The following is a 27218-nucleotide window of genomic DNA, read 5'->3' on the forward strand; positions in this document are numbered from 1 at the left end:
TTATCTGTTCTTTCTGTGTAAAATATAAGAAGAAATATACATATATATTACTTTTAAGATTTTGCAAGACGTCGCGAATTTTGTATCGATCGATATGTCTGCTAATTGCATTATTTTATGGCAAATGCGAGGGTCAACTCGCGTTAAAAATTGATTCGCTCCATGCCTCGCGATTCGCGAATCACCTGCGCCGCTATTGGTCACGTTTGAAAAGATCGATATGCCTGATCCTCTCATCGACATCGACGTCGACATCTCTCCGCTGCTGCTTAGAATATCACAAAACGTGCTTAATGATCATCGAGACGTCATTTCCCTTGCGTGAGAACGAATAAAACGTTCTTCCTCGAGCACACCGGCGGCCAGGCGGCTATTACATACTCGAACAAACGAGATAACTTAACGTTTTGTCTCGTACAAGACCGAACGATATAATTGCGTTATAAATATCGAGGAAATTTTGTCAAACGACTGTGTCCGGCGTCCGGCCGGGCCGCGTAGCCATTTGAAATAATTTCTCGAATTATATATTATATTCTTGATTTAATAGACATATCGCGGAGATGGAGAAATCCGCGTACAGCCAGACGAATCCCGAGGAGGTGGAAAACCCGGGATCCCCGGGATCCGAGATTAATTCTTACATCAAACAGGTGAAACGCACGTACAGACGGCTGTATGTACATATACACATACAACACAGACACGCGTGAAACAATGAACGACGTCGATATCGATAGCGGTAACTCGAATCATTGAAAAGCTGTTTGCGGCAGATCGTAACAACGCGGTTTACGATAATGCGAGGCGCGAGGCGATTTCAGTCTTTCGCCTTACACGCGTATATTTAGCGTTCCTACACTATAGTTTCCAACTTTGTTTCACGACAAACTCAAATCACCGAGATAAAATGCACGGTGGAAAGCTGCAAAGTCGTACTCTTCACGCACGCACACATTTCATTACATTTTATATATTATATATATATATATATATATATTACACATACATATTACATAATATAATAATATATTTTTGTATAATAATGTACGTATTTTTATGCGTAACGAATGCTGAAAAAAGATCGATATTTTAGTTTATGATGTTAAGAAAATCGATCGAAAAGTCTAACAAAGAGATACAGTTCTGGAGGAATCAAAAGTCAAAGTTGCTCGAGAGTAACTGCAACATCGAAACAAATTTTAACAAGCTGTCGCAACAATTATCCGATATCGAGGAAAAGATATTGGAGAACACGAGGATCCACGTTTCGAAGGAGCAGGAGCTGAGGGATTTGCAAAGTGCGAGAACGAATATGTCGCACAAACAATGGTACAACTTGACGCGTTATCGTCAGATATTAATTGTCAAATTTTGAAGTTCATCGTTAAACAGAAAATTTACGGTATTGAAAAATATATATGAAAATTCTCCGCGGCGAAAATTACTTTAAACAAATTATCTTAATTATTTCAGGAATGACTGTTTGTCAGGAATAGAAAGCTACGCGAATGACTTTTCTCAGTGGATAACGAACTACGTATGATTTTTAGCGATTTTTATGAATTTTGACATTATAATTTATATACTGTTACGAAATTCAAATCAGCTCGCGCGTTCGGGATAAATATAAACATTTTCTCTTCTTTTCTCTCTCTCTCTCTCTCTCTCTCTCTCTGATTATTCGTTAAAAGTTATAAGTAATGCAAATTTTTTTTTATTTTTCAAGTCCGGACACGTTTTGATGAAGGAGATTGAGAGCCATGAGAAGGAATGCAGAAAGGTTGGCGAAGAACTTGCGATTTTAAAGCAAGAATTGGAGGCTATGACAGAAGAATGCGACTTAAATTATATTGAAGCTAACGTGGACGACAACGATCTCTCAAACTTTAACAATATGATATCCGACGTCAAGTATAAGAATTAAAAGATACTCGTGTAAAATTTATTCGCGTGAAATTGTTAAATACATGACGTTCTTTTATGCAGATCGAACAACAACAATTTAGTGAAAAATATCAGATTGGAAGAGGACACGTTAAACAAGATACAGAACAAAATAAAGCAAAGCAAAATCGTTCTTAACAATTTTAAGACGAAGGAAAAGACTAATGTGTTCTAATATATATGATTTGTTTCTCCTTTTATATATCGATATAAAGAGATTTCAACAGTTTTAAAAATATAAATAACACACACACACACACACACACACACACACATAATTCATAAATACCGCGTTTTTTATTTTAAATGTTGAGTGGTTTTTAACAATGTATGACATTGATACATAATATTTAATTGTAAGAAATCTGCTAATTGTATAATTGAATACAAAAATACCTATATAAATACATACTATTTCTTCGAATCATTCAAGTGTAATAATTTCGCTACATTCAAGGGCGTTCGCTTCAAGAAACATTATCCGATTGGACCGCGCCGCGCAAACTAACACCGCTATCCTTATTCCTTTCACGAATACCTCCCAGTAATCCCGGTAAGAATTAAGAAAACGTAGCCAACGTAGGTATAAAGTGTAAACGCCGCGTGGCACTCACGCGCGAGTCACTTATGTTATCTATTGAAAAACAGCCGTTATCGCATTCCCGCCAATTCTGCTGAGCGCCACGAGCGCCAGCCGACAACCAATAAGAAACGTTGATTGGAATTCGTGTGACCTGTCGCAACGCACAGACTGAACAGACCAACGGAAAGCCGGTTGTTACTTGTTACGTGCGATAATGTGCGGCGTAGCTTTTCGATTTCGATACCTTTGTTGATGCCGCCGCGTTGTATCTCCTGAAAGAAAGGTTAACTGAGTGTAAAGGAATCGTTTTCCTGATCGCCGACATGGAGCTCACCGACGACAATTTGGTAACGTTGAGCGAATATCTGAAACACACTCTCAGCCCAGACGTGAATGTCAGACGTCCAGGTTGGTATAACCTGCAAACTCATCATTTTTGTGATATTTTTTACTTGTTGTACGCCTGTCCGTCGTACGTTAATATCCGATTTATATTTTAGCCGAGAAGTTTCTGGAGTCGGTGGAAGTCAATCAGAATTATCCTTTACTACTACTTCATTTGGTGGACAAGTCTGAGATTAACGTCACGATTAGGATTGCCGGCGCGGTTGCATTTAAGAATTATGTTAAGCGCAATTGGAAAGTGGTTGGTTTTACATTTATTTGTTTATTTTAATGCCTTTAGATCTCGTATATAAGTTTACTATTGCAAAATGTTATTTTAGGAGGAGGATTCGGTGGATCGTATACATGCCCGAGACAGAGACGCCGTCAAGAAACTAATCGTTAATCTGATGTTACATTCACCAGATTCGATACAAAAGCAGTTGTCCGATGCGGTATCTATCGTTGGAAAATATGACTTTCCGAATAAGTGGCCAGAATTGATTGATCAGATGGTAGACAAGTTCAACACCGGCGATTTCCATGTGATCAATGGAGTCCTACACACGGCGCATTCCTTATTTAAGAGATATAGATACGAATTTAAAAGCGAGAGCCTATGGACGGAAATAAAATTTGTATTAGATAAGTTTGCCAAGCCTTTAACAGATCTGTTTTTAGTAAGTATCTCTATATTTTATCGAGTTGCCTTGCGTGCGTTAAAAATGTGTGTATTTTCAAAGATGGATATTTCTAAATAAGATATTTTGCAGGCTACAATGAATTTAACGCAAGTACATGCTAATAATATGGAAGCCTTGAAGGTTATATATAATTCCCTAGTTATTTTGTGTAAAGTTTTCTACTCTCTTAACTTCCAAGTAAGCATTTATATTTATACGTGTGTGTATATATATATATATTTTTTTTTTAATAAAAAGTATAAGGAGGAATTTATTTCTACGCGACGTATATTATTTTATTAACACAGGATCTACCAGAATTCTTCGAAGATAATATGGAAGCATGGATGAGAAACTTTCATACTTTGTTACACGTTGATGTTCCTTCCTTGCAAACTACGGTAATTTATATTTCCAAAAAATATATATTAATATGTTTAAACGGATAGAGAAATAAAATAATCTTTTAATTCGAAATCTATTTAAAGGACGAGGAAGAAGCAGGTGTAATAGAGCAATTAAAGTCACAAGTATGTGATAATGTTGGCCTATATGCTCTAAAGTATGACGAGGAATTCCAGCCTTACCTGCCCCTATTTGTTACAGCGGTGTGGAATTTACTCACATCTACGGGACAAAATTCCAAATACGATGCTGTGAGTAAAAGCTTAATATTGTTCCGTCAGAAATTTTTTGGGGAAAAAAATGCAAAAGCACACCTGCGCATAATGATGTGTTATTACAGCTGGTGTCAAATGCATTGCAATTCTTAGCCACGGTAGCTGATCGGGCGCAATATAGACATTTGTTCGAAGATCCGACAACTCTTAGCAATATCTGTGAAAAAGTCATTATTCCTAACATGGAATTTAGAGGTACGTGTACCAATATATAAATATGATGAATATTCGCATTATTAACGTCTTAAAATTTTGCAGCGACGGACAATGAGTTGTTCATCGATAATCCTGAGGAGTATATCAGACGAGATATCGAAGGCAGCGATGTAGATACCAGGAGGCGTGCTGCATGTGATTTGGTCAAAGTATTGTCTAAATACTTTGAAGTGAAGATTATGGACATCTTTGGATCATATATACAGGTAAATTATAATAGAGAAGATATTGATAGCGATTTTTCCTGTTCAACTAATTTACATTATAAACGTCATAAAATTAGGTGATGCTGAACAAGTATGCCGACGATCCGTCGAAACATTGGCGCAGTAAAGATGCTGCTATTTATCTCGTTACTAGTAGCGCGAGTAAAGCACAAACGCAGAGACACGGGGTTACTCAAAGTAGCGAGCTTGTCTCTATACCGCAATTTGCTGCGCAACATATCGAACCTGAGTTAGCAAAACCAGATGGTATATTGAATGCATATGTTTTGAAAGAGTAATAATAATTTAACTTAATCGAGCTTTAATTGCCAAGCGCTTAGGGCTGATTTTATTCTATTTTGTTTGTTATTCAAAATCTAACTGCAATTGAATATAGTTGATGGTACAATTTACTGTAATAAATAAAAAGTTACAATATGATAATAACAAATTTCAGTAAATGAGTTTCCAGTACTTAAAGCGGACGGAATAAAATTTGTAATGACATTTAGATCGATATTGCCTCGTGAGATGGTAATAAGAAGTTTGCCGCAATTAATAAGACATCTAAGTGCGAGCAGTATTGTCGTACACAGTTACGCTGCTTGCGCGATCGAAAAGATATTCGCAATGAGGGGTGCCGATAATTTGTCCATGTAAGAGATAAAAGTGATATCTTAATTGTGTGTGTTAATTTATATAACTAAACACAGAAAATTTAAAAATTTTATAGAGTCAAAGGGGTCGATATAGCGCCATTAGCGGCGGATTTGTTGAAAGGACTTTTTGCATGTATGAGCATTCCGGGTTCCGAAGAGAACGAATATGTTATGAGAGCTATCATGAGGAGTTTCGCTATTTTGCAAGAAGCTGTGGTGCCCTTCTTGGTCGATTTACTTCCGAAACTTACCGAAAAACTCATGATCGTATCCCGGAATCCAAGTCGACCAAACTTTAATCATTATCTCTTCGAAACTTTAAGTTTATCTATCAAGTAAGCGCCTGTCATTAACGTACAATAACTTTATCTGTATAATGTTTGGGCAAAAAAATGCTTTGGTTATTTTTTTCTTTCTTACTTTTATCTGACATTTTATGATCTGCATTCTTCCAAATAAAACTTGCATTTTTTTTCCAGAATTGTTTGCAAAACAAATCCCGAAGCAACGTCATCTTTTGAACAAGCATTGTTTCCCATCTTTCAAGGAATTTTGCAACAGGACATACCAGGTAAATTATTATATTTATAATCGCATATGTTACACATTGTAATTGCATGCCAACATCATATTTATGTTCTTTTTTTTTTCCAGAGTTTATCCCTTATGTTTTCCAAATTCTCGCATTGCTTTTGGAGCTACGGCCCACTCAAGATGTACCGGAGCCATACATGGCTCTGTTCCCGTGCTTATTGTCACCTGTACTATTTGAACGTCAAGCCAATATCCATCCTTTGATTCGTTTGTTACAAGCATTCATTAGTCACGGCTCGCATCAGATTGTAGCGCAGGATAAGACGAGTGCGCTATTGGGAGTATTCCAAAAGCTAATTGCATCGAAAGCGAATGATCATGAAGGATTTCTGCTAATACAAAGCATTATTGAACACTTTGAACCGTAAGAATACTCGTGAAAAATTTTCTATTAGTTTTTTTTTTTTTTTATACCTGTTATTTGCATTTCATATTTTTGACAATTAATATATCAATTATAACGTTAGTATAACATTGCAGGAACATTTTGGAACCGTATATGAAACAAATTTTCGTGCTTTTCTTTCAAAGGCTTTCGACATCGAAGACAACGAAATTTGTGAAAGGTCTAATAGTATTTTTTGCATATTACATTATTAGATACTCATCGTCGGGCTTGATTGCGATTATCGACCAAATACAGCCGCAGTAAGTTTTATTATAAGTACATAAAGACATTTCGTATCTTTTACAAGTATAAGAAATTACGACAAATGTTTTTTATATTTAGAATGTTTGGAATGGTGGTGGAACGCGTGTTCATAACCGACCTGCAAAAAATATCAGGCGAGGTCGAGAGAAAAGTGGTGGCTGTCGGAGTTTCGAACTTGCTGATCGATTGTCCCGCAATGCTCGAAGCTCCATACAATTCGTATTATCCTCGCTTATTAGCTACATTGGTCGAGTTCTTTGAACTACCGCAAGATCAAAGCTTGCTACCGGAGGACGATGCATTTCCGGAACTCGATGACGCAGTCGGCTACCAAGTTGGTTACAGTCAACTCATCTGCGCAAGAAATCCTCGGAAAGATCCATTGCAAAGTATGTAAATATTCCTCTATAATTAATTTGTCTCTTGTGACTTTTCTGAATATTTAAAAGTAAACAGAATACGGATTCCCGAAATGAGTTGCCATTGACCTTTTCACACTGATGATTTATTCACAACATTCAATTTTCCAATCAATCTCTCCAAATCGGCATACATTGGGTCACGATCGATAAATCTCCCGAGTTGATTGCTCTCGTATGGAGCCACGCGTCACCCTACTTTTTTTTACAATTAGTATACTTTTAGACATATCAAACTTTTCTAGAAAACAGCGTTAACATATCCAAGTAAGAATTCTTGTATTTAATGTATAAAACTCTGTTATATGTTGGACAGATATTGGTGATATTCGTTTGCATTTGGCGCAAGGCCTTGGAAGATTATCGCCAGGACATTTGCCAGGATTGTTGGGCCAGATACCCGAAGCAAACGCGAATCACTTGAGAAATTATCTCCAAACTGCTGGTATTACTGTTGCATAATACGAGCTAGATGTTCGAAACAGACTGAAAATCCATTTGATAGCTCGAAAAATGAACAATATTGAACTTAACAAATTGTAATTAAAGAAGAATCTTTTTTATACGGTAATTGTACAACTCGTGAAATACATTATCGTATTCTACTTATAATTTACAATATTGTGGAAAATATTTATCATTTTTTACGCCATAACTTTGACATTCATATATATTACAAAAAAAACTGAAAAGATAAAAAGAAAATACGTAATTGTATTTATAATTTTGATGCGCACAAGCTAAAAAGGAATGATTTATATATGACTATACGTTTTCAATTATCTACGTTACTCTCAGGTTTATAAAATATCCGTTTCTTTTTTATAAATCATTTATTTAATCGATTCGATACATAGCTAATATACTTTCTATGATATTTACATGTAAAATAATATTGGCACTAGTGTAAATTGCTCCTCAAATGTTCTTGAAATGCATATCCATTTATTGTTGAATAATTTATCCTAGTTCTCTTTTATTATTATTTTTTTTTTAATGTACGAACATTTATCTATTTAAATCTAATATCTTTCTATCATTTTGAATATTTATATTATTGAAAAGGAATTAATCAATAGTTTCACAGGATAGTGAAGTTGCATTGATAAAATATTTTACAAATTATGATTGAAAAAGTAAAACGTCAATCTACTTTTCCAAAACAATCGAGAAAAGATTTATGTTGAAGATCTACATCAATTATCTTTGATTAAAATACCATTAACAAAGAAAATATCGAAGAGTACGTTGTGGGAAGATTACCTCATATTTCATTTCTTTTTTCTTGAATATTATTTTTTATATTTTATCATATTTCTACCGTCGTGACAAATAAATGATAGACAGGAAATCGCAAATAAATAATACTAAATTATATAATATAAAATGGATAATTTATCATAGAAGATACTTGAGAGGTAATAAAAAAAAAATAGTTAATGCGTGTTTGCCTAGTGACTATAATAACCGCTACTTTTCACAATATTTTTTAACATACGTAGAAGTGGCTTGTCAGAGTGAAAATATGTTAATTGCAAGATTTTATAAAGCAAAAAAATTTTATATTTGAATTTAAAAAAGTTATTTTACATTATAAATTTGTAATTTAAACGGCAATTATAGCTCGAAATTATAGTCAATGAATTTTCGTCATTTTAGTCAAGCAAATTAAAAAATGAAAAAAGATGAGATTTTTATTAATTAGAAAAAAGTAACGTAAAAATAACACGTTATAATATAATAATTAAAAGTGACTCTGCTCTAAATATAACGATGTGGATTTAAAAAATTTGTGCAATAGAGGACGTGGTAGTATCATTTTTATAGTGCAAGCATAATTGTTCGCGTTATTAGAATAAATGTAATCAGAAACTTTCTCCTTGCGTCTGGAGTTGAATATTTAAATCTGCATATTTTTCGCAAGTTTAGACGTGCTTCTGTATAAAAAAATAATCTCTGATAAATATCTTTTCGTAATTTTTAGCCAATTAGTGTCGAAATACACATGACACGTAATATAGGCTGTTTTTAAACGGGTATCACATATACGCTTGCTATGGAAATATGATTGGCATCTTGTAAATGTGCTTATACAGTGTACGATACGTAGCGTACTCGTTACTTTTTTGTAATGAAGCTACGGAGAGTAATGCACATGCCCATTGGCACAGTTGGCTGTATGGCAATATATGAAACTGATGGCAATTGATTTCCATTTAAAGATCCAGCGGGGAATGATCCATCAAACTCTTCAACAAGCTACTGGACATTCTGTGAGGAAAGAAGCATTACGTTAGTAATATAATTTATAAAATTAATAAAAAATTACTTTATTTTTATTACTTCTATATTAGTTTAACTTTTTTTTACGTCGCAGAGTCTACGGAAATTTTTTAAATAATATCAATGTCTAACAAGGCATTACATTGCGTTTTACATAACAAAATACATACTTTTTTATCATGTGATCGTAAATGTACGATGGAATTATCGTTACGGTGATGATGTCTCCACCTTTTTCAATCTCCGTTGTAATATCTTTATCCTTCATCCCAACTACATTCTGTAAAATTTATCGATTTATCTAATAATTTTATTATTTATTATTTATTCTATTCCATTTCATTATCTATTCTATTGAACACTAAATAGAATATGGACGCTGCGTCATGCAAACCTTTCCGTTAATCTCGAGTATTTGATGATCGGTTAAAAGTCCGTTTCGCGTGGCCGACGAATCTTTCACTAGAGCAATTATTTTTCCGTTCTTAAATTGAAATCCGACGTACCCCATACTATCCTTGTGCATTGTTACAGTACGCTCGAGTGGTCTGTAATAAAATCGACATTCCGTTCCTTAATTAAGCAGTAGTAAAATTAATGTTTTCATAGACGAAAAGAAATAGCGAATTCTCTCTGACCTGTCACGCACGATTACTTTGATCCCATTGACATCCGCGTTACGGAGGAGTTTGTGCACTTGATCCATTGAATATCCAGCAACGCACGCGTCATTGATGCTTAAAATTTGGTCACCGAAACGTAGTCCGGCCATTGCCGCTGGAGAATTTTGACTCACGAGACAAACAAAGACTCCATTGTTTATCGCGTGTACTCTAACACCAACCTTTCCATCACCGTCTTTACAAAGCATCAACTGTAAAAAAAAAACTGATCAAGTATAGCATTAAAGAGTTACAATTCTTCGCGAAAGATATGCATATAATCATGGACTTTAAGAATATTTTGCTAGATACAAAATGGCGTGATCGAAATCGATTTAGCAACCAATTATTACCTCTCTGATACCATTCGTTACATGAGCTTTCTGCAAAGCCACGGATTGTCCTGACAAAGGAGCGATCATCCCTGCTAATGGGCTACATGTTACGTTTGTCGTAGTAAGAGCTACCTAAAATCGTAACGTCAATTTCTATATTCTCACGTTTACTGATCTAAAATCTTTTCAAAAAAAAAAAAAAAAAAATAGGCTTCTTTTTATATAAAACCAGTAGGGATGAATTTAACGGTATAATTAAAAATCAGGCTGTATTATTCGTTCGATATAACGTTGACATACATCATTCGCATTTCGACGCGTAGCGAGCGCATATTCAGGCATATTTTGCGCAATGGTCTCTTCGTTCAGCTCGAGACCCATGTAATCTCCTAAGGACGGATACAGCATACCGGGTGCAGAAGGAACGTAAGTCGGCGCCGAAGGAGCCGCGAGGTCGGCTTGTATCGGTATCGGAGCAACATATTGTGATTCGGCTTGTATTTGAGCCTGCAACGTTATTTCAATTGACACAATTCATTATTTATATAGAATATAAATCTATCTGTAACGAATAAAACAAGAGACATTATTCCGCAAATATAATGTAAATTTTGCACTCAATATACATGTTACGAATCCCTCGTGGAGCTTACCTTCATCATACGATCTACTTTCATATCTTCTAGCGTAGGATAAAGAGACATTTTGATTTTTTTTAATGAATATTACCTGTAATAAAATATAGACATATTAACACTTTTTTCTTCGAAGATTTCTATTTTTATTTGCTTCTATTTTTATTTGCCGTTTATTGGCTCCTTTCTCATTTCAAGATTTTTAAGATTTTATTTCTACTTGCTCTTGTTATAACAATATCACGCGAAAATTTTCCTTTATAATATTTATTTTTACTCTTTATTGATCGTACGACATAATATAAGTAGTCGCGCGGGATCAATACGAGTCGAAGTGGTTTTTCCATTCGTTGCGACTGGAATATTTTATATATGCGTTCTTTGCAAATAAAATTTCCATACATATTATACTCCGTTACCTCAAACGTCAAGGATACTCCGATAGGATGGGATAACGGAAGAATTTTTACCAGGCTCGCATTGACCAGGAATTAATCAAGGATTAAAGGGATTTCAACGGACGAAAAGAATATTTAATTAATACGTTCAATAAACATATATTTAGTATAGGTATTTTTACAGTAGTTTACCGCTTAATCTAATCTAATCTAATCTAAAACAAACGTCGGTTAGTCCAGCATTTAATTACGAAAACAACATTTTTTGTTAAGTATATAATTCAAACAAAAGTTTGTAAGAGTTTATCCTTCCAATGTATGAGTCATATATTCTTTTCACTCTACTTAACGTATTGACATTCGTATAATATATAATTAAACAGGACAGTATTTCATAAAACCAAAATAGAATACATCAAGTCCCGACGAGTTACTCGCTTATCTTTAACTTTTTTTTCTTTTTTTTCCTGCATGCTTTGCGACGCTCTATGAAGTATTATTAATCGTTACCTATACTAAAATGTACGAGTAATTAAGGAGGAAAATGGAACAGATTTGGAAATGGCAAGGAAGAAGAGCATATATAGGGGAAAGATTATAAATGTTAAATATAAAACATGTATAAATATGTAAGACACTAAAGCTTTTCTTTAAATGCATAAATATTTGAAACTTTTACATATATCATTTTATTACTATATGCAGGGAGAATCCTAAATTTTGCCAATAAACAGAGAGCCCTTCGGCTTCTGTCTCATATCTCATTGCCCAGGAAGGCTTGTTTCAATAAATAAGAACATTTTAAATCACTTCCACGTGTCGTATTGTCTGACTGCTGCGTTGCGTCATACTGCGTACGTACATCAGAAAGATAATAGCGCACGATATATCTTAGAGCAAATATGTAGATTGTGATACTTACCAAGAACAAAGGATAAGTGTTTATTTCATTTTTGTACGCAAAGTAAATACTAGATTAATACTGTGTCCAAAGTCTAAAGTATGTATTAAAGTATTTACACTCCTTTTGGGTGCTTCCAAGTACACATTAAGGGCACAGTGTACAATTAAGTTATAATTAGCGATAATAGGGCAAGCTGTGTGCGCGTCTACTCACGGCTCGATGATTAATGACATGGAAGATCGCATGTCGCGTACCGATATTATGACGAATATGTTAGTCGGATAAAAACGTGTCTTACCAAGGGATATAGGGATGTCAGTCAAAAGTTGTGCGTGCAATGTTAGTACGCTGAACCACGTCAAGTCAATTCAAATAAAATTGCTAACGCAAGTCGTCGGGATCCCTGGCAGTTTTTCTCGTCGCAAACTATCACAATTAACCGGAATAAACAGGTCGAATCCGTTGTGCACGGAGCGGACAATCGCCTCTGCAATCCGCATGTATTGACACTATTGACGGGTGGGTGAAGTGAAAGTGCCTAGTGCCTCTGGTAGACGCGGTTGACAATTAAATTAATATGGCGTCGTCGCGTCTAAATTTGAATCGCTATTTCTAAAGCGATCTCCCTTCCCTGCTCTTTACTAGCCTATACGAGACAACTTAACGTATTTGTGTTACGAAACGTCAGGATAATAATAAATTGTAAAATTAGTATTATGTTATAAGCTAAACTATCTGAAATTTTCATCAACAGTTACACGAGAACGACGAGAACTTATTCGGGTGACCGCGGCGCCGGCGGTGACAATGAATAATGACTATTGAATACCTTCTCCGTGGTCTATGGTCTATGTATTGTTATGTCAATGTCCTCGGCCGCCCCCACTCTCCCTCACGTGCCCCCGTCCACGTGATCAATATTGTAAAGATGGCGACGTACTTGCGCTTTGCGCTTTGCGTGGCTTTGCGCCCGGCTGTCAATAGTGGACAGCGGTAGACGGTACTGGTAGTATAGGGTCGATTAAAGATCGCTACCTGTCTGAGAGATGCGCGCGTTCTAAGAAAATTATTTAAATATATCTCAAGCGCAATTAAGCGCGCAGTTGAGTTATAAGCGCGAGGTGAGTACGGTCATACTCGTCGTACGGACGAGAATTTAATCTCGGCGAATTTCTTTGAGAATAGAAAACACTGGTTGATCCCTTGACTCTTGATTTTCTCCGACAGATGATATCAACGCGATACGTATCGTTCCTGTCGGGAATAGCGATAGCCTCTCTAACATGGGCGTTCAGTTTGTATCTTTACTCAAGGCTGTCGGAAAATGCTATCACTGCCAGTCCTACGATATTGGTGCCTGGGATTGGCGTTTCCAATCGTGGCGAAAGGATCGACAAGGAGATGATGCTACGCGACAATGTTGTCGTTGCGCGCAACGAGAAGCAAATCTTAGTCGGTAAGGAAGCCTACAGCTTCAAGGGCAATCAAAATCCCGGGAACAACGATCTGCTCTTCCGGCAACCGCAGCCTGCACCGGTAAAACCTGCGGTCACTTTGGATCAAGGTATCACCAGTCTTAATACTCCAGATCTTTCTCTCTCTCTCTCTCTCTCTCTCTCTCTCTCTCTCTCTCTCTCTCTCTCTCTCTCATAATTAAATTGTCAAACTTGGGAAAGTAACCGAGCAAAATATTTTAATAGGTTTAGATGAATTGGGCATGGTAAAAAATTTGGAGGATCAACGAAAGAGAGACGAGGGTTATAAGAATTATGCCTTTAACGTTCTGATATCGGACAATCTCGGTGTGCGAAGAAATATACCGGACACGAGACACAAATTGTGCGGAGCGCAAAAATATCCTACCAATTTGCCAAATGCCAGTATAATCATCTGTTTTTACAACGAACATTACACGACCCTGTTGCGATCCTTGCGCACCGTGCTCGAGAGAACGCCAGCGACGCTTCTGCATGAAATTATCTTGGTCAACGATTACAGCGACAGCGATACGTTGCACGAAAAGATAAAAGTATATATTAAAAACACGTTTAATGACGGAATACGATTGTTCAAGACCGAGAGAAGGGAAGGTTTGATCAGAGCGCGGGTGTTTGGAGCTAGGAAAGCGACCGGCAAAGTTTTGATCTTTTTGGACAGTCACGTAGAAGTAAACGAAATGTGGATAGAGCCGCTTCTCTCAAGGATCGCTTACTCGAGAAATATCGTACCGATGCCCGTGATCGATATTATAAATGCAGATACGTTTCAGTACACTGGGAGTCCCTTGGTGAGGGGTGGCTTTAATTGGGGTCTCCATTTCAAATGGGACAATTTACCACTTGGAACATTAAAGTATGACGACGATTTTGTAAAGCCCATCAAGTAAGACGTCGAGTTGTATCGATTAATTTTTTCATAAGAAAATATATTTATAATTTTTATATACAATCGCAGACTTTTTGTATAAATAATTACTTTTTATTAATAAACAGATCGCCGACTATGGCCGGAGGATTGTTCGCTATTGATAGAGAATATTTTACAAAAATGGGAGAATACGATGTCGGTATGGACGTTTGGGGTGGAGAGAATCTTGAAATATCATTTCGAGTAAATATTTTGTATCTTCTTTTATACTTATTTTGCCATACCGTGTATCGCAAAACCATGTTATTGATTTTTTTTTTTTTTTTTTTTTTTAGATATGGATGTGTGGCGGCAGTATCGAGCTTATTCCCTGTTCACGAGTAGGTCATGTATTTAGAAGACGACGGCCGTACGGTTCGGACGACCCGCGTGACACCATGTTGAAGAATTCTTTGCGAGTCGCGCACGTGTGGATGGATGAATACAAAGATTACTTTCTGAAAAACGCTAAAACGATTGATTATGGCGATATCTCGGAACGATTAGCGTTGCGCCAGAGATTAAAGTGCAAGACATTCGGCTGGTACTTGAAGGTGGTTTATCCTGAATTAACATTGCCAGATGATACGGAAAGGCGACTGAGGGATAAATGGGCCAAGCTTGATCAAAGACCGATGCAACCTTGGCATTCGAGGAAGAGGAATTATACCGATCAGTATCAAATCAGACTTTCAAATACCGCGCTCTGCATCCAGAGTGAAAAGGATATCAAGACTAAAGGCTCGAAACTTATTTTAATGCCTTGTTTAAGAATTAAATCACAGGTAGATTATTGTTATCGAATGAGAAAAAGGAAGATATGAATTTTGTTATTTTTCAAATTTACGTATATATAAATCACATCGCAATCATTACTCTTGCAGATGTGGTATGAGACTGATAAAAATGAACTGGTACTTGGTCAGATGCTTTGCATGGAAGGAGCCGAGAAGATTCCAAAACTTGGAAAGTGTCACGAGATGGGAGGAAGCCAAGATTGGCGTCATAAGCGCGTTGTAAGATTTCTCGATGCAGCAGTTCTTGAACGCTTGCGTTACGAATCCTAAACTTGTAGAAAATGTTTTCTTTTTTTACAACAATCGTTATTAGATATACAAAAATTTTTTTTTACAAGTGCAAGTGCTTATCGGTTAATTAAATATTAAATATTAGATATATTATAATAGCAATAGAAGTTTATCAACACTGAGATTGTTAAATGCTTTATTGTTATAGAATGGCACACCCATCTACAACACGGCAACGGGAACTTGTTTAGGAGCGATGCGCGATGTAAGAAACAGTCCGCTTATCATGGATTTATGTACGAGATCGAATACTTCGTTGATAACGTGGGATCTCATTCGGTCAAAAGCTCCATCCAAGGAAATCAGATGACATAGGAAGAAAAGTCGTAAAAATAGAAAAAAGAATTCCGAAGACTGGCTTGGAAGAAAATGGTAGCTTCTTTGATAAATTGTACATACCCGAAAAATGATTGCAATTAGAAGTAGGATATCTCACGTGCGTCGAACTTTAAAGTAATTTTGCCCAATACAGAAGAAAGAGAGAGAGAGAGAGAGACACATTAATTAAGTAGAGTTCTAAAACAGTTGAAAGTATCGTAATTGTATAGGAAAAACTATTGTAAAGGATTAAATTTATTGGATATGTGTATATACAAATATTAACAACTTTTTTCACTTTATATAATGGTAAATATAAGTTTCCTATTTACATTTGATAAAGATTCTGTGTAACGTTTAAGTTATAACAATATGCTCTCTAAGCTGTATTATATTTTTGCACAATATTGTAAGAAAAAAGTCTATTGACAAATGCGCAGAGATTTTTAGCAAAACTATTATTTATAAAATGTATTTGTGTATAATTTTTACATTAAAAATAAAATTAAAATGTTCTAAACCAACTATTTATGATCTATTTTCTATTTTCCCATGTTTTTTTATACGCGCGTTATTTAAACTGCTAACAGGCTAATTCCGATTTAATTATATAATTATATTTTATAACCATCCAAGTCTATCCTAACCTAATTTCTCGACTTCAAAACGCTTGTACGCAGTGACGAGAAATCAAAGAAAAATCGGAGAAATGACCAGTTCAAAGGATTTAAATTTGGCTAGGAAGACTCTCGTGGCGTCACTCGGCGAAAACGCAAAATTGTAAGTTTTTCTATTTTAAAGAACGAGACGTGTATATATGGAATGTTAATATATGAAGGACACACTTAACCTATAAAACTGTGGTTTATAATTTTATTTTTATGATAATTAATAGATATTTCGAGAAGATGAAGCTGTGGTTCCAAATGAAGGTATAATTTTGCAATTAGCTTTGTCAGATATTGTCTCAGATATATATATATATCGCATTTTATACATATACAATTATTGTTTTAGACTACAAAAGAAGAATTTGATTGTGAGGCTCGTAATCTTATGACAGATGATCAAGTTCACTTGCATAACGAGTTCCTGCTGTGTCTCTTTAATAAAGTTCGCGGATTAGCCGCCGTTACGCCAACCAAGGTAGATAGGGATAAAGTTTCAAAAGAGAGAAGACTAAGGCTGAAACGCAAATACAAGACTGATAAATCAAACTTTGAGGTTTGTAGATGTGTGTTATATATTATAATATCGCAACATCAATAATATATAAATACTATCATTTATATTGTTTCTTTATAACAGCCAGCGGACATGTACGTAGAGGTATTGGGTCAAGCCTCGTCGCCGGTCGGAGACGAGCCTATAGGCGCTAATCGCTCTAGCGCCCAAGAGCTTGTATTGCCAGATCGCACTTTTGTATTAGCTCGATTAATGCTCGCGGCATGGGAAAATAATATGGACGGAGCTGAAGAGAATACCGCGCATATTGTTATAGCGGCAACGCAAATTTTCTTGAAAAATATACTTACTGCAATTTTCACACGTAGAAAAGGATACGCTGTTCGAGAGGGCTCTTTTATTTATAATATAGGAGAACCAGTACCTAGCTCGTGGAAAAGAAATTCCATGTACATAAATCCATTCAATTCTGGGTAAGTTGCAAGCGCTAATTTTGATGTTATATATCTTGTTTAATATTGGATTCATTTTTAAATACAGACCGACAGAAGTAATAGAACCTTATGGCCAAATCCCTGCGTCGAAATCAAGCTTTGAAGAAGCCGAACAAGCTACTGCTTTTTCATACGCTTGTTCCACGCAAACCACTCGTCTACCGTTAAAACCAGTAAGCACGGCTGATTTGCAGTACGCATTAAAGGTAATAATAAAAAAAGTCTGTTCCCCTCTGCTCAACACGTTTCACGTGTCAAGATCATATATTTTAACTGGTTTTATTTTCCCAAATAGATTTATAAAAATCTTGTTAGCAATCACACCATATACGCTACAAATATGGAGCGATTATACACATATGCCACTCATCCAACGTGGGAAGATTTGGAGGCAAAAAAGTTATTGTGTCAACCGTCAATATAAAGGATTCTCGATATGGTCCTAGTATTATATGTATGCTTTATTCTTCTTTGACGTTTAATTTTCTTATAGTAGAATTATTATTAAAACTGTTTAAATTATCCTTCCTCGCATCACGATCTCGTAGAATATATGGTATAGAACAGATGTTTGGTTCTCAATTACTTTAAATCGTTTAAAGGTTTATTCAACATAATTTTGTATTAATGTACATTATTTTTTTACATAGTAAATTAAGTAACAAACTAAGCTGTATAAGCTATACTTTTAATGTCATGTAAATTCACCACGCGTTTAATTTGTCGATATAGCAATGTAATAGAATACATATCACATAATCTACTATAACGTAAAAAGAATAATTTATAATTTTAGCATATTTACATTCTTATTTGAAATTTGCCAGCTTTAGTGATATATTTGACACCTTTGAACGGCTTATACTTTTCGCCATACATATCTAACCGATTCACCTTCAGTCCGGATACCGCTAATTGATTGATCGTAAAATGCACCTGAAAACAAGGTATCAAATTGTCAATCTCATTTGATAAAGATTTATTAAGATTTATTGTATTAAGATGTGGCATTATATCATATACGTACATTAATGGCAGGATTTGATTCAGTAACAGCCGTTGAATTTTGTATTGTAATCTGAAATATAAAGTCTTGTAATGCACAATCATTATTTATGGATATACAATTTTCTAGAAGCTTTATAATTATCCTACCGATCCTCTTAGATTTGGCAGCTTTGAAACGTCGATTCTTCCAATATCCCATAGCAATATCTTGCTGACAGGATCAAACGAATATTTTCCTTGGTTTGGAGTCAAAGTGCAATTCAAAACTATCTTTGGCATTGGAATTTCTAAAGTCACATTTTCAACCTATAATTATAACATTAATAATTAGTAATAATAATTGTAATGATGATAACTTACAATTAATGTATGTCCTATATCCATAAAAAAGATAACTTACTGTCCTACCAATAGTTTGTTTTGGTCCAACAGTTATGTCTAACCTACCACCTCCTGGTTCTTTCAGACTAATGTTATGTCTTACGTATATAGGAATTGCTACAATGCTTTGCGATCCTATGTGATACGAAAGGAGGCGAAAGTTACCATCGGGCGGAATAAAAGAAAGTATCCTCTCCGACTAAAACAAAAAAGGAATATATATATATATATATATATATATATATATATATATATATATATATAAATTTAATAATTAATTTTCACAAATATATAACGTTACATTATTCGCGTATATACCTCCCATCTTTTGAATCGAACGCAAGGATGGAAGCTCACGTCGTCGAACAGTCTTGGATTCATAAACGAAAGGGTAAGATCTGGCATACCGCTTAGTTTTATACAACAGTCAACCTAAAAAATTAATATATATGTTAATATGTTATATAATTAATATTTATACGTGGGACACACACACTATAGAACATACGTAGCCCTGAATTTCTGCAAACACCGTCGCTCCAGTTCGATCAATAATCGCATCTACTTCTTCGACAACATCGAAATAAGCTTCGTTGTTGGTATACTTTACTCCAGTTCGTCTCCAAGGAACATTGGATAGTTGTCCACTTGGCAAGATTGCGCTAACGCTATACATATAAATTTACAAAAAAAAATTAAATAATCCTTTACGCATACATCTTGCATTGATGTAAACGTTTAACATAAATGCTTGTGCATCTTGTGATTGAGATGTACTTACTTGGATTTGCCTGTAACGGTATTCGCTATAGTGCGTAAAATATTGGGTGGTTTGATCAACTCTTTCAATATATTGGATTCTGTCGCCAGAGGGAAACCATTGTCCAACATCTCGTCCAACAATTCGTACACCACCACATAGTTTTCTTTTATAATAGTTTCTGTGCATTCGCTGAAATAATCTTCAAAGGTATCCACTACCCTGTGTAAGAATTCAATGACGAATAATGGTGGAACTGGAAAAAAGCAAAGAATATTTATATTATTACTCTATATACAAATCTTATAATAAATGGCATTGCTTATCAAGTTGAGATTACCCTCCGTCGTGCACACTGCCACAAAAAACATATTACAGCGATATATGCTAATAAGATAATGATGCGGAGTAGCTATCACCGGCGGTGTGTCCTCCGGAGACAAGACTCTTCGCTGCTGATCAAAGAAATAGTCACAAAGCGAACGTGCGACTGCGCTCTTCCAATGTTTCTCCATGAAAACATCTCTGTGTGCATGCAAAACGAAATAGAATAACACACGTCGCGTAACAAATATAAAAATAGTTTAGCAGCAATGACAGATAATATTTACTCCACATGGGAAATGCTAATTCACAATTTGTCAAATAATCTGTCAAACTTGCAGTTTACTTTGTCCTACGTGCTTTGACACTTACCCCGAAGAATTTATAATAAAGAGACTATTTATCATGTTTATGAATAACTTGAGTATGTTTGAGACTGGAAATTTTTAATTACGGAAATGTGACTAATTTCAACGTTAATGCACAAAATCAGAAATGTTTCGTGTAAATATATGTAACAATATGCTGATAATACACAGGCTTGGCTTGGCTTGGAAGATGAAAATGTTTCCTTTTCGACGCGTTTCGAAACGCACCTAGACCTAGAGTAATCAGTAATCAGTAATGTAAAAAAATGGCCACGTGCAGCTCTTTGGGATTGGGATTGGGAAGCGTCCCGTTTCACGTCACAGGCGTTGCGATTGACCACAGCCACTCACACACAGCCTCCGATGCCTAGAGTTTTTCCACTGGACCGGCCAATTGAGTCCCACTCATCCACTGTTGCAAAATAAACATGGCCAATGAGAACCTTTTTGCACGTGTGTCATATGTACATATGCACGTGCACATACATGTGGCATGTCACTTTGTTTTCACATTTTGACGGACTTATCGAAAAATGAGCGAAATATCGAGTTGGGAAGATATTGAAAACGATCGTAAGTTGGAAAACTTGTATCTGTCAAATAAGAATTTATCTCTATATGAATATTTGCTATTGTACAGCTAACAAAATATACATCAATTTCAGAGTTCTTTAAACAGCTGTTGGACGTTGATTTAAAAAAGACTGATGTTGTTGAGCCATTGTTGTCGGTGGCTCAACAATTAAACAAATTAGGACATGGTAAAGTTTACATAGCGCTTTATTTAAATTGCTTTGAAATACTGAAACGGTAAACGCTGCTTCTAGCTATCGAGGTGCTGAATGCCGAGCTGCAAAGGCAAGTACTTGCGAATCACGAAGATTTACTGTCTCAAGCAACATGGGTGGAGAAATTAGAAGGAGTGCTTTTTATAATGCAGTCTCATATACAAGTGAGCAAGGAAACATTATATAATATCAATATCAATTCGAATTTAAAAAGCAACACGAAATATATTATAATTTTTGTTTCAGAGTCTCTTGTCGGCAGTGGAGCGATTGCGTGGCAAGATTATTGATCCATTTAATAGAATTGAAATGCAAACGATTGTACTAGCACGGCTTCACGAAACCTCCGATCTTTTAAGAAGAGTCTCTAGGATGCAACATTTGTCGAAACGTTTGAATTCTCAAATGAGTAGCATTACTCAAGGGCCAGATATCGTTAAAGCTGCTAATAGTCTTCACGAGCTTGGTATACATATAATTTTCTATTGTTTTCTTCATTTCATCATTTAATCTTTCGCGTACCAATACGTTACATTATAAAATTTATATATATTACAGAACAATTAATGGCAGACACGGATCTTAACGGCCTAGATGTAATCGCGGATGACCAGCTGGCTGTAAAGACTCAGAGAGCTACGGTACAAAGAATAGCCACTCATACGTTGACGCAAGGTTTACAGACGATGGACAGAACGAAGGTGTCATATAATATTATTTTTAATACAGCTAACAATGTTTTTAATCTGAATCTACAAACGAAATATTAACTTTTATTTCATTATAATTATAATAGTTACACTCATAATGTGTATGTATATGGACAGGTGAGCACGGCTGTGCAGGTCTTTCAAAACTTGGGAATAATAGGCGGCGCCGTAGACACAACTATAGACTCTACCCTGGCTGAAATAGAAAGAATTTCCACAGAATCGTCAGACGTATCTTTGGTGACGAATCAGGACTTTGGGAAACGCGGAGCGCCGGGCAGAGCTACGATTCCGTCGCCCGGATCGTCCGGAAATTTACGCACGAGAATTTGGGAAAATCTCGAACGTCTTTTTCAAGATACTTTATATACGCACTGTCTGCAAGTAAATTGACAACGTTTTGCTCAATATGCATTTTACTCGATATAAATTTTTAATTCAGCCATTTTCATACAATGCTATTTTATATTTAGATTGAATTGCTGCAAAGAGTGTTATTGGAACACCATATGCAAGGGTTTCACGATTTGTCCGAGAAATTTTGGGATAAGGTAAACGCTCTTCTTGCAAAAGTCTTGATCGAACGTGCTCAAGGTAAACTATAAATACATATATTAAATACCGAATTTAATTCAAAGAAAGTTTCAATTCAATGATCTTACAGGATCGTCATTTGTAAAACAAGCCCTAGAAGGAGAGTATCCAAAATTTTTAAGAATATTTTTAGATTTGAGTAAACGCTTAAAAGAAAGATCTCACAGTATTGGGATTTATGGTATCGAGTAAGTATATCTCATATAAATTGAAACAACCATATATGAAATTTTATATTAATAATATATCTTTAATATATATAGGCGCAATGTTTTATTACCATTCGAAAATGCATATTTATCGCGCTCGGTATCTCGACTTCTGGATCCAGTTCACAATATGTTTTCTGGAGAAGGTTTGCCGACGCACGACGAGATTGACAGTCTCATACGAATGATTACAAAGTAAGTTTGACGTGTTTCCTACATATGTCTCGTTCGTCGAAGACAATTTATAACAGAAATATATTCCGCGTCTAGTGAACTAAGCGTGTCATTGGTGGACGATGGACTCTCGACCGTGGTGTCGCGTAACGTGGGAAAAGCAATAAGACTGTTCTGCTTAAAATGCGAGCAAAGTGTGGTGACCGGTGGCGAGGCCAGCCAAGTAATCGATTCTCCTACTACTGGTCAGCAGACAAATGTCACGCTCGGCAATCTTCTCCATTATCTTTCTAGCCAGACGAATCGAGTAATAGCTAATCTGGCGGGGGGCTTACCCTCCGAAGGGAGCGTTGTCGTTACCACGGCGCTCAAGGAAACAGACGAATTAACCAAGAACTTGCTCGCGCCGTTGTTAACTTCTATTAGCGATGCAATCGAAAGTATTATTTTAACGATGCACGATGATCCCGAATTTAGAGAGTAAGTCCTTATTATATGTCTCAATTTGTATTCTTATTTTTATCTACCGATCTGATCTCGTCGCATAACATTGATATTTTGATTACGTAGCACAAGTAGCCCTCTGGGAAAGGAAATCGGTTGTTCTCTTTACATGCGTGAATTACAAGGCTTTATTTTACGATCCGTGAATACATTTTTACTACCGTACAAAAATCAAGTGGTTGTAGCTGAAAGGTAAGTTACACACTCTACTTTTGTTTCTCTTTGTCCGTCGGTCATCGGTAACAAATTATTAAAATGTCAATATCATTGAAGTTGTAAAGCTGTCGCGTCGAGATGCATCGAGTTATTTGTGCGTCATGCTTGCTTGCTGAGACCTCTGACTGATTTTGGAAAAGCGAAACTTCTGGTAGATTTCGCTCAGGTATGTCGCTTTTACGTAAAGACGGACGTATCGAGTAGATGCATGTGTGAGAAACAGATTGGAAGTTTTAGATGGAAATAGCTGTGACGCCGTTGTGCCGCGGTGGCCAGATGGGTCTGCTTGAGCAACAGCAATACAGAACTTTGCGAGCGCTAAAAACTTTACTTCCCCTCAATCCTGAGGAAATGGTAGACAAAATTCTAGAAGGGCAGGGAGAGAGTAGCGTATCGCCGTCCCTTATTCTCCTGCATCTGTTTTCTGGCGCGCCGCCTGAATTAGCGTCACCGCATCAGGTGAAATAAATTTCTTAAATAAAAATTCATTTTGTAGAGTTAGAAGAGTTAGAAAAGAGACGATTACGTTTAATTAAAAAAAAAAAAATTTATAAATTTTATACGCATCACACAGAGCGCTGGATGGTCCGTAGGCCGATTATCTCAGTGGATGGACAGCCATCCGAACGAAAGAGACAGATTAGCGCTGTGCAGTGGACCATTGGAACGTTATCAATTAACAATCCGTCAACAAAATCTACCATCGTTTCACCCTCTCTTTCCACTGATGATGAAATTAGCTAACTTGAGAGAACACTCAAGTCAATAAAATGTGTGTATCGCATATAAATATAATATAAAAAATTGTATATTTCTAATATAAACATATTTTTTCCAAATGTATACGAAATAGAAGAGTTAAATTTTAAGTTGTAATTATATAATATATATATATTATAAGCTCATTTGTTCTATGAAACAATGTAACATATGAATTTATTCGAAAAAATATGATAAATTCGTTCGAAAACGAAGCACCGAGGATATCCTAATGTTATACATATTCCATAATCTTTGAATGTACATTCTTTTGCATAAGTATAGCCCTACCATTAACGTAATGCTTATTGTTACAGTCCAACCGGATTTACTCTTGGGATTAATCCAAGTTGCTGGTACACCGATATTATTTTCCTTATCGATCTGCAATGTAAAGATGACGAGTATTGAACAGTGATAAAATTGTGTTACTTAAATTTTATATTAGCTCTGTAATACCTCTTGAGCTAATTTTTTAACTCGTATTAGCTCATTCTTTAAGACTTTTAAAGTTTTTTGCGTTTTTCTCAGTTCTTCTTCATATTCCGTTCTTTTCACAGGCGACAAAACGATATTTTCGCTCGCAGCTTTCAGCAAATTATTTTTGATATATTGGAAACTCGAAGCTATCACGCCAATCTGCTTTTTCGCATTTGTTAATGATATCACACCGTTGTAAATTCTGCAACCATATATAATTATCGATATTAATCATTTTGTTTCATATATCCTATGAAAATAATACAAAGAAATATAAAACATACGTATATGAATCCGTTTTCTTAATATTTCCAAAACTATCTATGCGCCACTTTTTGCTGTGAAATTTGTCAAGACTTCCTAGGAATTGTTCTCTATGAACAGTAATATCAATTCCTAAGCGACAAAGATCATCTTCCGTCAACTGCAAAAAAGTTTTAATATCCATTCCTTGAAATAAAATCCCATATTTCTCCAAGCCCATTCCACATAGCATCACTGATATATCATAATCTAAAGCTTCCTTTTCTCTGGGATATAAATTTGGAAATAAATCTCTCCAAGTTATTACTTCGGATATCTTGCAACAAGTTGTCACTTCTTCTTCATCTTTGTCCAATAGAGCGGATACCTAAACGGCGGAACAAATATTTTAGAATTAAAATAAAAAGTTTAACGATGAAGCACATATGTAAATTACCTCTGTGAATCCTTTCGTATCCGCGATATCCTTGGCAGATAAATTGTATATGTCTGTCAGTGAAGTATTCGCATTATGCGCCAGAAGAATTCTGATAATATCAGGTTTATTAGCTGCAGCAGCATAGATCAATGCCTATAATCGAATCGAGAATTTATATAGGAAAAACTTGGGACGTCTAACGGCGCTAAAAACTTACCGTTTTTCCATCGCTGTCACTCGCATCAACGTTTCGTACGTATTTTACAAGCTCGATGACGAATTCCGCGTCCTGCGACATACATGCGTACATTAGAGCTGTTTCCCTGCAAAAATTGTGAATGTCAATGGTTATTGAATCAAGGCAGTAATAGCGATAATAATTTTAACATCGGACCGTAGTTTCTAGAGATTTCTCATCTATATATAGTATTAATTATACATTTTACCTCCGCTTATTCGTGACATTTGCATCAGCTTTCGCTCGTATCAGAAGTTCAAGGCATTTCAAAGATTTTTTTGTCGTTTCCTTTGTGGAATTACACAGTGCCATGAGAGGTGTGAATCCATCTGTACAATTCGGCGATTACAGAAATCTTACGCTAAACTCAAAAGAACGAATACAATAACGTCAATCCATACCTTTATGCTTATTCGGGTTTGCACCGCGTAACAAGAGATACTCTACTATTTCTGGTTCTACCGACGAAGTCGCATATAACAATAGAGTCCATCCAGTATGCAGGAACTTGTTGACATCGTGCTCTACGTCGTGTTCTACGTAAAAAACATTTGATATAATAATCTCTATTTGGTAATATGTATTTAACACCAAAGAGAGAGGGGAGAGAGAGAGAGAGAAAGATGTCGATATTACTTCGCAATCCACGAGTGTTTAAATAACGTATAAGATTACGCTAATTGCGTAGAGGAGAACAGCGACGTAATGACGCTTACGTTCGAAATATTCCTGTATCGCTCCTAAATGTCCCATTGTACACGCTTTTACAAGGCGATCTTCGTAGACACGTTCCTCATTGTATACCTCGAAATCGATGCCCTTTGTCTCCCGTTTCGTCGAGTCCTTTCTTGGAGTATGACTCTCAGCGTGGGCTTTCTCGGCGGGCTCTTTCTGCAAGGGGAACGGGGTGAGAAAGGTACGGGGCTGTTAATAGCCGAACAAAAATTGATACGTATCTCCGCATTGACTGCATTAACCGTACCTTCTCGAGAGGGAAGAAGACATCGTCGTCGTCGTCATCGTCATCGTCGTCGTCAGACATACCAGCGGGCATCAAACACTTGTACTTCGACATCGTTTACGACGCGACGATTCACGATCGAGAAGATGGAAAAGAAAACTTGTGTCAATTCCCTCGAAAGTGTCGAAAGTGAGATTAGCGAATGGCAGCTGGCAGCTGGCAGCGAAAAGGACGGAAAAAACGCCGCGCCGTGTCGCCGACGCGTGCGCTGTGTGTTTACCGTTTACGCCGTTTACCTACCTTACTTGCGTTTGTTTGTTCACGAAAGTCC

At 36.0% G+C, this 27218-nt stretch overlaps 8 protein-coding genes across 10 annotated transcripts; 5 read left to right on the forward strand and 3 right to left on the reverse strand.

The window, feature by feature from the left end:
- Positions 1-97: 97 nt before the first annotated feature.
- Positions 98-2201, forward strand: LOC143905618 (uncharacterized). The gene is made up of 5 exons (XM_077421139.1): positions 98-653; positions 1097-1332; positions 1477-1540; positions 1730-1914; positions 1990-2201. The coding sequence occupies exons 1-5, from the start codon at positions 564-566 to the stop codon at positions 2120-2122; spliced, it is 708 nt and encodes a 235-aa protein (XP_077277265.1). The 5' UTR covers positions 98-563; the 3' UTR covers positions 2123-2201.
- A 520-nt stretch (positions 2202-2721) lies between these two features.
- On the forward strand, positions 2722-7635 carry Cse1 (chromosome segregation 1). 2 transcript variants are annotated; one of them, XM_077420242.1, is made up of 16 exons: positions 2722-2938; positions 3031-3176; positions 3256-3594; positions 3688-3795; positions 3906-3998; positions 4086-4253; positions 4343-4472; positions 4536-4699; positions 4777-4966; positions 5157-5355; positions 5433-5693; positions 5838-5929; positions 6013-6316; positions 6553-6600; positions 6683-6993; positions 7340-7635. In XM_077420242.1, the coding sequence occupies exons 1-16, from the start codon at positions 2854-2856 to the stop codon at positions 7483-7485; spliced, it is 2784 nt and encodes a 927-aa protein (XP_077276368.1). In that variant the 5' UTR covers positions 2722-2853; the 3' UTR covers positions 7486-7635. The 2 variants fall into 2 exon arrangements, with proteins under 2 accessions (XP_077276368.1, XP_077276359.1); XM_077420233.1 differs by having other exon boundaries at positions 2723-2938; positions 6433-6600.
- Positions 7636-9060: 1425 nt separating this feature from the next.
- Positions 9061-12758, reverse strand: LOC143905187 (syntenin-1). 2 transcript variants are annotated; one of them, XM_077420409.1, is made up of 8 exons: positions 12539-12758; positions 10957-11032; positions 10604-10810; positions 10322-10435; positions 9945-10180; positions 9701-9854; positions 9477-9586; positions 9061-9294 (listed from the first exon to the last, which is right to left on the reverse strand). In XM_077420409.1, the coding sequence occupies exons 2-8, from the start codon at positions 11005-11007 to the stop codon at positions 9240-9242; spliced, it is 927 nt and encodes a 308-aa protein (XP_077276535.1). In that variant the 5' UTR covers positions 11008-11032; positions 12539-12758; the 3' UTR covers positions 9061-9239. The 2 variants fall into 2 exon arrangements, with proteins under 2 accessions (XP_077276535.1, XP_077276545.1); XM_077420419.1 differs by lacking the exon at positions 12539-12758 and adding an exon at positions 12259-12481.
- Positions 12759-13158: 400 nt separating this feature from the next.
- Pgant35a (polypeptide N-acetylgalactosaminyltransferase 35A) lies at positions 13159-16576 on the forward strand. The gene is made up of 7 exons (XM_077420300.1): positions 13159-13361; positions 13468-13804; positions 13941-14622; positions 14733-14850; positions 14943-15431; positions 15531-15662; positions 15883-16576. Exons 2-7 carry the CDS (start codon positions 13468-13470, stop codon positions 16042-16044), a joined length of 1920 nt encoding a protein of 639 aa, XP_077276426.1. The 5' UTR covers positions 13159-13361; the 3' UTR covers positions 16045-16576.
- Positions 16577-16675: 99 nt separating this feature from the next.
- On the forward strand, positions 16676-18840 carry LOC143905181 (transcriptional adapter 1). Its single transcript, XM_077420400.1, has 6 exons — positions 16676-16832; positions 16948-16984; positions 17070-17276; positions 17361-17710; positions 17778-17937; positions 18027-18840. Exons 1-6 carry the CDS (start codon positions 16762-16764, stop codon positions 18153-18155), a joined length of 954 nt encoding a protein of 317 aa, XP_077276526.1. The 5' UTR covers positions 16676-16761; the 3' UTR covers positions 18156-18840.
- Carmine (AP-3 complex subunit carmine) lies at positions 18526-20807 on the reverse strand. The gene is made up of 9 exons (XM_077420364.1): positions 20577-20807; positions 20221-20405; positions 19902-20136; positions 19629-19788; positions 19439-19552; positions 19140-19319; positions 18887-19045; positions 18759-18809; positions 18526-18667 (listed from the first exon to the last, which is right to left on the reverse strand). The coding sequence occupies exons 1-9, from the start codon at positions 20609-20611 to the stop codon at positions 18533-18535; spliced, it is 1254 nt and encodes a 417-aa protein (XP_077276490.1). The 5' UTR covers positions 20612-20807; the 3' UTR covers positions 18526-18532.
- A 184-nt stretch (positions 20808-20991) lies between these two features.
- Positions 20992-25295, forward strand: Fws (Conserved oligomeric Golgi complex subunit 5 four way stop). The gene is made up of 14 exons (XM_077420285.1): positions 20992-21145; positions 21238-21333; positions 21400-21524; positions 21607-21826; positions 21919-22061; positions 22188-22454; positions 22544-22664; positions 22735-22852; positions 22928-23068; positions 23144-23527; positions 23618-23743; positions 23825-23933; positions 24005-24226; positions 24342-25295. The coding sequence occupies exons 1-14, from the start codon at positions 21106-21108 to the stop codon at positions 24534-24536; spliced, it is 2307 nt and encodes a 768-aa protein (XP_077276411.1). The 5' UTR covers positions 20992-21105; the 3' UTR covers positions 24537-25295.
- Positions 24552-27156, reverse strand: LOC143905144 (uncharacterized). Its single transcript, XM_077420336.1, has 9 exons — positions 26909-27156; positions 26643-26817; positions 26328-26462; positions 26135-26255; positions 25906-26011; positions 25707-25841; positions 25291-25637; positions 24986-25208; positions 24552-24910 (listed from the first exon to the last, which is right to left on the reverse strand). The coding sequence occupies exons 1-9, from the start codon at positions 26999-27001 to the stop codon at positions 24704-24706; spliced, it is 1542 nt and encodes a 513-aa protein (XP_077276462.1). The 5' UTR covers positions 27002-27156; the 3' UTR covers positions 24552-24703.
- Between the last annotated feature and the right edge of the window lie 62 nt (positions 27157-27218).

The sequence above is a fragment of the Temnothorax americanus genome, unplaced genomic scaffold (assembly GCF_048541705.1).
Source record: "Temnothorax americanus isolate GAGA-0224 unplaced genomic scaffold, ASM4854170v1 Scaffold11, whole genome shotgun sequence".
NCBI lineage: Eukaryota > Metazoa > Arthropoda > Insecta > Hymenoptera > Formicidae > Temnothorax > Temnothorax americanus.

Excerpts from the sequence above, each read along its gene's own strand:
- Carmine (XM_077420364.1), bottom strand. The coding sequence starts at position 20,611 with ATGATAAATAGTCTCTTTATTATAAATTCTTCGGG. Across the intron at positions 20,406-20,576 it reads TTTATTATAAATTCTTCGGG|AGATGTTTTCATGGAGAAAC; the intron begins GTAAGTGTCAAA and ends GCATGCACACAG. Across the intron at positions 18,810-18,886 it reads TGCCAAATCTAAGAGGATCG|ATTACAATACAAAATTCAAC; the intron begins GTAGGATAATTA and ends TTTATATTTCAG.
- LOC143905181 (XM_077420400.1), top strand. The coding sequence starts at position 16,762 with ATGACCAGTTCAAAGGATTTAAATTTGGCTAGGAAGACTCTCGTGGCG. Across the intron at positions 17,711-17,777 it reads ATAAATCCATTCAATTCTGG|ACCGACAGAAGTAATAGAAC; the intron begins GTAAGTTGCAAG and ends TTTTAAATACAG. Across the intron at positions 17,938-18,026 it reads ATTTGCAGTACGCATTAAAG|ATTTATAAAAATCTTGTTAG; the intron begins GTAATAATAAAA and ends TTTCCCAAATAG.
- Cse1 (XM_077420233.1), top strand. The coding sequence starts at position 2,854 with ATGGAGCTCACCGACGACAATTTGGTAACGTTGAGCGAATATCTGAAA. Across the intron at positions 4,254-4,342 it reads AAAATTCCAAATACGATGCT|CTGGTGTCAAATGCATTGCA; the intron begins GTGAGTAAAAGC and ends GTGTTATTACAG. Across the intron at positions 6,601-6,682 it reads ATCGACCAAATACAGCCGCA|AATGTTTGGAATGGTGGTGG; the intron begins GTAAGTTTTATT and ends TTTTATATTTAG.
- LOC143905144 (XM_077420336.1), bottom strand. The coding sequence starts at position 27,001 with ATGTCGAAGTACAAGTGTTTGATGCCCGCTGGTATGTCTGACGACGAC. Across the intron at positions 26,012-26,134 it reads AATGTCACGAATAAGCGGAG|GGAAACAGCTCTAATGTACG; the intron begins GTAAAATGTATA and ends CAATTTTTGCAG. Across the intron at positions 24,911-24,985 it reads TTAAAAAATTAGCTCAAGAG|ATCGATAAGGAAAATAATAT; the intron begins GTATTACAGAGC and ends TTTACATTGCAG.
- LOC143905187 (XM_077420409.1), bottom strand. The coding sequence starts at position 11,007 with ATGTCTCTTTATCCTACGCTAGAAGATATGAAAGTAGATCGTATGATG. Across the intron at positions 9,587-9,700 it reads TACTCGAGATTAACGGAAAG|AATGTAGTTGGGATGAAGGA; the intron begins GTTTGCATGACG and ends TAAATTTTACAG. Across the intron at positions 9,295-9,476 it reads TACGATCACATGATAAAAAA|AATGTCCAGTAGCTTGTTGA; the intron begins GTATGTATTTTG and ends CTTTCCTCACAG.
- Pgant35a (XM_077420300.1), top strand. The coding sequence starts at position 13,468 with ATGATATCAACGCGATACGTATCGTTCCTGTCGGGAATAGCGATAGCC. Across the intron at positions 13,805-13,940 it reads TGCGGTCACTTTGGATCAAG|GTTTAGATGAATTGGGCATG; the intron begins GTATCACCAGTC and ends ATATTTTAATAG. Across the intron at positions 14,851-14,942 it reads ATCTTGAAATATCATTTCGA|ATATGGATGTGTGGCGGCAG; the intron begins GTAAATATTTTG and ends TTTTTTTTTTAG.
- LOC143905618 (XM_077421139.1), top strand. The coding sequence starts at position 564 with ATGGAGAAATCCGCGTACAGCCAGACGAATCCCGAGGAGGTGGAAAAC. Across the intron at positions 1,333-1,476 it reads AATATGTCGCACAAACAATG|GAATGACTGTTTGTCAGGAA; the intron begins GTACAACTTGAC and ends TAATTATTTCAG. Across the intron at positions 1,915-1,989 it reads AATATGATATCCGACGTCAA|ATCGAACAACAACAATTTAG; the intron begins GTATAAGAATTA and ends TCTTTTATGCAG.
- Fws (XM_077420285.1), top strand. The coding sequence starts at position 21,106 with ATGAGCGAAATATCGAGTTGGGAAGATATTGAAAACGATC. Across the intron at positions 21,146-21,237 it reads GGAAGATATTGAAAACGATC|AGTTCTTTAAACAGCTGTTG; the intron begins GTAAGTTGGAAA and ends CATCAATTTCAG. Across the intron at positions 23,934-24,004 it reads TTCTGGTAGATTTCGCTCAG|ATGGAAATAGCTGTGACGCC; the intron begins GTATGTCGCTTT and ends TGGAAGTTTTAG.